At 31.8% G+C, this 9,033-nt stretch overlaps 2 protein-coding genes across 2 annotated transcripts; both read right to left on the bottom strand.

The window, feature by feature from the left end:
* Positions 1-454: 454 nt before the first annotated feature.
* LOC110633385 (caffeoyl-CoA O-methyltransferase 1) lies at positions 455-2,244 on the bottom strand. The gene is made up of 6 exons (XM_021781964.2): positions 2,088-2,244; positions 1,872-1,982; positions 1,697-1,776; positions 1,450-1,594; positions 1,169-1,300; positions 455-1,085 (listed from the first exon to the last, which is right to left on the bottom strand). Exons 1-6 carry the CDS (start codon positions 2,163-2,165, stop codon positions 792-794), a joined length of 840 nt encoding a protein of 279 aa, XP_021637656.2. The 5' UTR covers positions 2,166-2,244; the 3' UTR covers positions 455-791.
* A 4,603-nt stretch (positions 2,245-6,847) lies between these two features.
* On the bottom strand, positions 6,848-7,389 carry LOC110633408 (mitochondrial import receptor subunit TOM7-1). Its single transcript, XM_021781991.2, has one exon. The coding sequence runs from the start codon at positions 7,308-7,310 to the stop codon at positions 7,086-7,088; it is 225 nt and encodes a 74-aa protein (XP_021637683.2). The 5' UTR covers positions 7,311-7,389; the 3' UTR covers positions 6,848-7,085.
* Between the last annotated feature and the right edge of the window lie 1,644 nt (positions 7,390-9,033).

Raw genomic sequence — 9,033 nt, 5'->3', positions numbered from 1 at the left:
ATTAAATCCTTAGGCAAGTGGAATAGGATTTGTAAATGATATTTGAAATCTTATTTAGTTAATCAATCACACTGAAATATTATATATGATTCAGAAATTAGAGTTGCGCTTCCGTTAACAGCTTAATGTTTTAACACAATATAAGCGCTCAATCTTACAATCAATATTAGTATCAAAGATGAAGTCATTAATTTTATATGAGTCAAAGGTAATGAGTTTCATATATAAATATTATTCTTTTTAGAATTTATGAAAAATGAATATCAAATTTATATGAATAAGAGATCAGATGCACTGAATGTATCGTAGGATTTACCTTTGTGCATGCCAATGGTCAATGTAATGGAATGCTTCCTATTGAAAATTCAACACGGGTTTTATGCCTGCACTACATGAGCTTCTCTCTACCCATGTTTTGTTTGACAAGCAAGCACAAGAGACGGAAGAGATAAAGGACACGAAAAATTGGCAATTTGGCATTCATATATATATATATATAAACATTAAGAAATTTAGATATAATTTTCATATTACGAGATAAATATTTAATTATTGGGTTACTAACTGTAGACTCGCCATAACATGGGCTTTTAATGGTAGAAGAAATACATAGTCCATTGCCCATTATAATAATCAATTCTGACTAAAAACCCAAATACCCAACTCAAAAGAAAAAGGCCCATAACAAACAAACAGTGGTAACTCGACCCGAACCAAAGTGACCCTGCAAGCAGATGCCATGCAGCAGCACTATACAACTCCAAATTGATGGGAAGCCCATTTCGAAATGATCAGCTAATGCGGCGGCATAGAGTAATCCCATCACCAACAGGGAGCTGGCAAATCTCGACCCTTGGATCAGCAGCCATGGCCTTGTTGAACTCCAACACATAATCCAGGTAGACCCTGATATATTTCTTCAGTGGTGCATCAGGGGGTGCCGCCACAGAACCATTCCACAGGGTATTGTCATAGCCGATGAGTCCTCCGACCTTCACAAGCTCAATGGTCCTCTTGTGGTAGTTGAGGTAATTGTCTTTGTCAGCATCCACAAAGATAAAATCAAACGTTCCGTGGTATTTTCCCTGCAATTTGCAAATTTCACGTCACAACACAGACATTGCCTGGAATTTTTTTTTTTTTTGAAGGGTATAAATATTTAACGTACATCTTGGATCAATTGATCAAGAACAGGAAGAGCAGGGCCTTCTCTGAAGTCAATCTTGTGAGCAACACCAGCTTTTTCAATTACAGGTAGACCCAGTTCATAGTTTTCACGATTGATGTCCATGGCCAATATCTGAAACATTTGACAATTTATATTATTAATTCCTAACTTCCTGTACTCGCCTGGAATTATATCAATTTTTTTACCACAAATGTTATTAGTTCTTGAAGAGCTGAACATTTATTGGGATCTTGCTTGTTTTAGCCTAGAACAGGAAATACCTTGCCATCATCAGGAAGAGCAAGAGCAGTGGCAAGAAGAGAGTAGCCAGTGTAAACACCAATTTCCATGGTATTCTTGGCATTGATGAGCTTAAGAAGCATGCCCAAGAATTGCCCTTCATCAGCTGAAGTGGTCATGACGTTCCTGTGTAATCATTGAAAATAAGCTCAACCTTGCCAACCATGAAGCAGAGATAGAACTACGGAAAAAGAAACATCTGAGCATTGAGAATTTTCTCTTTTTTACCATGGATGGTTTGCTGTCAATTCGCGAAGCTCTTTCAATGGTTCAGACTCCCTAGGATATACACTAGTTTCAAGTATATACTGCAGACACAAAACGAAAGTATAGTCTGACTAATCTTGCACTATTCAAATTTTCTTCTGTATAAGCTGCTTAATTAGTGTAAAGCAATGCTTGCCTGGTAAAGAGCATCAGTCTGTAAGAGACTCTTGTGTCCAATTTCCTGGCTTCTACCAACTAGTTTTTGCTGCTCCTCTGTTGGTTCAGGCTCCTTAGTTTCAAGAATATCCTGCAAGACAAATAAATAAATAAACAAACACAATCATTAGTTGTTACTTAAAAGCCAAAGCATTAAAGAAAGGGAGAGAGAGAAAAGAAATCTATATATGCTTGCCTTGTAAATAGCAAGACTCTGTTGAAGATTTTGGTGGCCACCTTGGTGGTTTTGGTGCTCTTCGAGACCTGGAGCCATTTCTGCTGAATGCTAATCCTTATTTTGATATTCTCTGATATGGGATTTCATCAGATAACTTGCTTTATTTATATTAGATGGAGTATACTAATAGTTGGTAACAGAAGGTGACATAAATCCATCCAATAACTAAAAGACGAAGAACATTAAGTAGAAAATTATAAAATCTCAACCACTAACCTGTTGGTGGCCGTAGCCCGTGGCCTTATGGCGTCATCACCAAAAAATTTGAATGCAGATCGCCAACCACAGTGGGCCAAAACAACTATTTGACCAACTCTTTTTGAGATAATAATTCGTGTTTTTTATTTTAATTTTGTTTTTATTCGTCCATGGTCATAGTGAAGCTCCTACACACTGCCCTCAAAAAGTCTATGATTAACCGTCATTATATTTTGACACTCATATATTTTGTTACATCACTGTAATTATAACTTATAAGAAATTATTTTATGAGATAGATTTTAACAGTTAATTATAATTTATAATTTTTCATAATAAAATTGTATAATTCTAAAATTTCCCATGATTTGAGATGATAAAATACTTAAATCAAGCATTAAAAAGCTGCACCCCACCACACCAACTACTGAGTTATTGATGCTAAACTTAATCTTCTTTAACATGATGGGTATCCATTTTGAAAATGCCACAAAGTAACTAAAGAGAAAAGCAATATTGTGGGAGCCCATTGGCCAACTGCAGCCTACTATAATTGGCTTAAATAAATTATTGATAAAAATAAGGAAAATTATTATTTAGTGCATATATTTTAATAAAATTAATTATTTAATTTTTATATTTTAAAAAATATATTATTTAATATTTATCAAATTATTATTTAATTAATTTATTTTAATAAAATTAATTAATTCATCTTTATATTTTAAAAAATATTATTATTTAGTATTTCTATTATACTGAGACTAATTAATTAGTGTATATATTTTGAAAATATAATATTTTAAAAAATATTTTCCTAAAAAATGAGAATTTTGCTATATTTAGACTAAATATGAATTAATTTTTTTTTATATTATTCAACTATTTTCATTCAATTTCCTATCTATCAATTTTGTATTTTCTCTGTTTGAAAAATCTTTTTACTAAATTATTGTTTTGATTAATTAGAAATCTGGGTAAGTTTATTAACCTTTTTACGTATACAACTTTACTAATTTTTATCAAAAAAAAGAGAGAGAGGGGGGAGAGAATGAAGGAGAGAAGAGCGTGGGTGTAGAGTGAAAGAAATATTAAGAAAGAGATATAGGGAGAGAGAAATGAGGAAGAGAGAGTTAAGGCATTTGGAATATAAAAAAAAAAAAAGAAAAGGGATTAAAAAGTTAATACGTTTTTTAAAATATAAGATCAACTGATTAATTTTATTAAAATAGAAAGACTAAATAATAGTTTGACTAGAATTAAAATCCATTGACCAACAGAAAATTTGATGAAATGACTAAATATTTTAATGAAACAAATACATAAATTAGATAGTGTTTTTTTTTTAAATATAAGATTAAATAATTAATTTTGTTAAAGTGTAAGGATTCGATAGTAATTTTTCCTAACAACAATTACGAACAGAATGAAAGGAGTAACGAAACATAACATAACTGGTGAGATTTAAATCTTGATCTTGGCAATTCTAAACAACTTCATTTTTATCATTGGGTTTAGACAATAGTTTCTTCTCTTCCACAATATAATCTGTAGAGGTTTGTATGCTGTCCAGTTATTCCACATTTTGGAAATAAATTATTAGTCAAAATAATGAATGTTATCTAATTAATTAAAAAACTTCAGCAAATAGTGAAAAGATATAAAATTATAATGGTCTAATTATCCTATTAAAAATGGTTTGGATTTTGCAACTACTACATTAATCAATCATCAAAGCTTAATTAGGACAATTCAAAAGCTGAATTCTCAACTCTGTTTTGTCAACAAAGGCTGCAGTAGCAGGTAAGTTGATTGATAATTGCAAGGAAAAATCAGCAATCTGTGTTATAATATTCAAGGGCAATGGGTGAAAAAAAAAGGCAAAATATGCAGATAAAGGCAAAATAGTATGCAAGAGTTTCAAATAACCTCCAGCTTTTTTTTCTCTTTGTTCAACTTTAGAAATATATTCTTTTTTCATTTCATTTCTTCATTGATCATATCATAGAAACAGCTACCAACTTCAGAAAAAGAAAAAAGAAAAAATCCCAAGAATACAGCATAGACATGTATTTATTTCTGCTCCTAATTCAACCTTCTTTAATATATCTTAATATATTTTCTTTTGAATTTAATGGAGATACAATATATATATATATATATATAAAAAGTAAAAACCAAGTATTGTCAAAGAGGTGACACATGGTATTTTTTTTAGGTATTGCTACATGATATTTTTCATAAAAAATTTACTTAGTAATTATTATCATTTTATACTAAATTTAACATGTGACAATACCATGAAAACTAATACCATGTGTTAGTTTTGAGAGTGCCTGTCTTCTTTATATGTAAAAATAGATGTGCATAATTTTGAAATAAATAAATAAATAAAGAAACTCAAACTCAAGATAATCTCATTCACTTCTCCTTAAAAGGTGAAGAAAAGATCAATTCGATTATTCTTGTCACATGAGAAAAAAATATAAGAGCAACAGTTTAACTACCAAAAAAGAAAATACTTACACTCTAACCATTCTTTAATGGTATTAGCATGGATTATTAATTCAATTTTGAAGCTCCCAAAATAAAATAAAATAAAGCCGAGTTTTTTTTTTTCTTATTTTTTATTTGGCTCGAATAAGAATCATCGGTTATTCAGTTTGCTTCAGTGGAGTAACTTGTCCAAAGTCAAATATGCATTTCGAATTTGAGACAACTATTAGATAGGCTGTTCCATTTGCTATTAGCTAATTGACAAGGGTTGTTGACGAACTATAGCATTCCTTCATTATTAAATTATGAAATCAACCGTTGAAGGCCATACTATCTCAGTATCTTGGTCAAATCAAGCATTAGTGGTTTCTTGCTACGCTACTTCACTATATAAATCTTTAAAAATATATGCATGAATAGAAGACTAGATCCGTTCATCTTTTCCCATTACATTTAGATTTTCAAAATCCAAAAAAAAAAAATATATATATATATATATATATATATATATATATATATATATATATAATGGATGATGAAATAGAAGGGCAGGGTGAGAGGCCAAATGGCAACTGCAACATTGATACAAATAAGTTGGCAAATCACATAATATATTAATTGATTACCACCATCAACATGGAGAATTTTACTTGGGGAATGCATTTTTAACATAAAAAAAAAAAAAGGTTCATTCAATCCGGCACTGTGAAGGACTTGACACAGAGCCAAGTGTAGAAACAAGGGAAGGATACTAGACAAACATGCAGATGAATTGCTTCTTATGATAAAATACACATATGCCGCCATACAATCAAAGAAGCTGAATTGCTCCAGCAGCCTAACTGATTCCCTGAGAAAAACTGCCATAGCAGCACCCCTCTTGTTTATACATCCTTGAAAAGTTCTCAAATAAGAAGTCAAAATGGCAACATGATGAAAACCGATCAGTCTAGGAGAATCCAAGCTTTTCATAAAGGCATCGATCAGTCTAGGAGAATCTAAGCTTCATAAAGGCTTCATGGAACATAAATATTGATGTTCTTCTTCATCCATTTACCAAAAAAAAAAAAAAAATAATAGTAGATGACATTAAAGAGCCACAAGCTTCAAGCAAATAAAAAAGATCAAAGAGAAACAGTGTACCACCTATGTTTGAAAAGGTTAGCAGAAAAAAAAAAAAAGAAACTTGTGTGTCTACATGCTTCCAATTTCAACTTAAAATTAGAGAAAATGAAAAATAAGCCGCCTTGTGAGAAGCACATACATCAATTCAGCAAGCATATCATATGATCAATTTATGAGTTGAGATAAGATGTAAGGGGGCTGAAGCTATATTTATCCAACATCTAAACATTAAAGAAAAGACAATCAGGCAGGGAAAATAGGAGACATACTACTTGCAAGACTTCATAAAGGCAATCAAAGATCATTCATCAAACAAAAAAGCGCAAAGAAATTATGGCAGGAAGTCGTGGAACAAAGTTTGTAAATAATTTTACAACCCAGGATGATTTGTGACAAGTTTAGTAGCTATGGAATTTTTCATTAGTTTAGCCTTAAACCAAGCTAAATGATGGGAAAGAATCCATACAACCAACCCCAATATTAAGGCTTAGTTGAGTTCTCAACACGATCAAATTTGTAACGTATAAAGATCACAATTAAGGCCAAGCAAAATGAAATTAACCCAACATCTAAAACAAGTGATAGATAGCCAAACCAATGTTTATTATGTTTCCTCCTTTCCCATTGATAAAAGCATGCTTAGGTCCTGACCATCAGAGAGAAGTACTCAAGCAAATACACTGCTCTATATGATCTTTTATAAAAAAGGCCTTCATTCAGCTCTTGAAAATGCCAATTCCACAAACAAATCTAAGCTCCAATACCAAATAGCAATGCACAAAATTGAATTTAAAAGAAAAATTGCGTTGCCAAACTGACAGTTAAAGATCCTGCTTATGAGTAGCGGCACAAATCTTAAACTGCTAAAGGAAGTTTCTAAAGAATTAACACCAAAACCCTAATCAAGCAAACGCAGATACTCTCTATTATTAAACCAAAAATTCAGAACCCATAGATAAGATTGGATATTTTCACATATTATACTAATTAATTCATCCATAAACTTACAGAAAATCCATAAAGCTCACACCTCCTAAACCAAATAAAAAACTTCAGCCAATCGATGTAGATCGGACAAATAGGCATCGACCCAAAAGAGAAGGCAAACCAGCACGATGTGGCATCCAAGTTAATGGATCAGACAGGAGCTAGGAGCTGGTAGAGCTGAGGCTTAGGCTCGGAGTTCATGCCGATTATTATGACTAGAGGAATGAATCCATAGTGCGTGATGACTTTAGCCTTCTTCAAGGCCCAATTGCTCCACTCCTTCAAGCACTGCGTGGTCGATTTGTCATCCATGCCCTTTGATACCTTCCCGACGCTGCTCTTGCCTTTGCTCTTGAGCGAAACCCTAGACGCCATTGATTTCTCTCCGTCAAATAGAGGGCTTTGTTTTCCCGCAGATCTAAAACCCTAACCTTTCGGTCTAATTGTCGAGCCAGAGTGGGATTAATTAGAAATTAGCTAACATTGGGCTGGACAAACAGGCAAAGGGAAGGCCCACAGGCCCAAAATTAAAACTTTAGGGCCCAATTTTTCTTTTTTTCTTTGTATCAATTATAAATTTTATAATTAATTTGTTTAAAAACTTTGATGTTTATACATTCAAGCAAAAAAAGGAAAAATATAAATTATACTTTAATTACTAATAAAATTTAATTTAATTATTTAAATTTGAGCTTCATTCAAAATCAAATTAATATTAGATATTGGGATTAGTAAACAGTAAATCCATTATTATAATAAAATAGCATATTACTATTGCCAAAATACTAATAGGATTGGGGCGCAAATTTGAAACTAGTGAACACTCTTAAATAGTGTTATTTTCTATTGAAAATGATTTTGTATATATGTTATAGATGGAAATGTAAATTATTATTTTCTAAATAGTAGCATATATATTAAAAAAATGAGATATATTAATATGATAATTTATGTTTGTCAAAAGGGGAAATTAAATCCCCTATTGTAAATTTATTTTTTGTGAATAATATATATTTGCAAAGTATATATTTGAATTAGGAATTATTATTTTATATTTACCTGCCTCAGTTGGCATTGCCTTTTAAATTTTCTTTGTGAATAATATAGCAATAGAACAAATAAGCATGAACTAATCATACTTTGAATATAAACAAAGTATTTAAGAATGGTCCATTTTATTTAAAAAAAATCCATTTTAATTATCATGAAATTAATCATAGATTTTAAATACTAACCACTAATTCAGTTAACCTTATTTTCTCCTTTATTAAATAATAGAAATTTTTTTTTCCAAAAGGCAAAGAAACACATGCACACAGGTGAGTAATAAGACTAGACTGTTATTAAAATTATGGCAATCTTAATAGAATTCTTGGCCCTATACAACCTATGCACCCATATCTCCACATTTAATATAGGATCTCGAAGGACCAGTCTACTTTTATTTATCCTTTAATCAACCTATTTAATTATTATGGAATGTGATTATTCTTCACTGCTTTTATTTATATAGAAAAAGGATCATGTGATGATTCCCATTTTTTTATAGTTATCTTGAAATTTTTTGTTATTATTGTTACATGAATGGTGAGGAAAACAATGTAAAGTAAACAATTACCCCTACCTAGCTAAGCCCACCCGCAAGATAGATCCACGCCCACAAGAAAAGAACCCTAAGCTACATTGGGTGTTCAAAACAAAAACCTTGACCCAATGAATAGGAGGAAAGGCAGTGTCGAGCACCACAACCAATAGTCATCTGGCATGGCTTGATATCCTAGCAAAGCTCAAAGGAGAATCCTCAAAATGCCATTGTGTTCCAAATCTTCAAGACTTCAAAAAGTTGAAAGCAACCCTAGGCCAAAGAACAGTAGGAAACATCCAAGCGTCAATGAAACAATGAAGAACAATAGTGGTAAAGCTCACCAGCGAGCCACTTACTCCTTACGGGCTATCTCAACCCAGGAAGGTTCCACCAAGACCATAGATGCACATCTTCTAACTAACCATAATAGAATCACAAGCGAACGCTTGAAGCTTTCCAAAACCTACAATAGCTAGACATCACAAGGAAAGGAAAACCCAAAAATAGTAGCTC

Source organism: Hevea brasiliensis, chromosome 7 (assembly GCF_030052815.1).
Source record: "Hevea brasiliensis isolate MT/VB/25A 57/8 chromosome 7, ASM3005281v1, whole genome shotgun sequence".
In the NCBI taxonomy this organism is placed as follows: domain Eukaryota; kingdom Viridiplantae; phylum Streptophyta; class Magnoliopsida; order Malpighiales; family Euphorbiaceae; genus Hevea; species Hevea brasiliensis.
The sequence above is the reverse complement of the archived record's forward strand: the minus strand, read 5'-3'. Positions and strand labels throughout refer to the sequence as shown.

What these genes read in the sequence shown, in the direction of transcription:
- LOC110633385 (XM_021781964.2), bottom strand. Translation starts at nt 2,165, where the DNA reads ATGGCTCCAGGTCTCGAAGAGCACCAAAACCACCAAGGTGGCCACCAA. An exon ending in AGAGTCTTGCTATTTACAAG is followed by an intron (nt 1,983 to 2,087) that starts GCAAGCATATAT and finishes TTTGTCTTGCAG; the next exon opens with GATATTCTTGAAACTAAGGA. An exon ending in CTCTTCCTGATGATGGCAAG is followed by an intron (nt 1,301 to 1,449) that starts GTATTTCCTGTT and finishes CAAATGTTTCAG; the next exon opens with ATATTGGCCATGGACATCAA.
- LOC110633408 (XM_021781991.2), bottom strand. Translation starts at nt 7,310, where the DNA reads ATGGCGTCTAGGGTTTCGCTCAAGAGCAAAGGCAAGAGCAGCGTCGGG.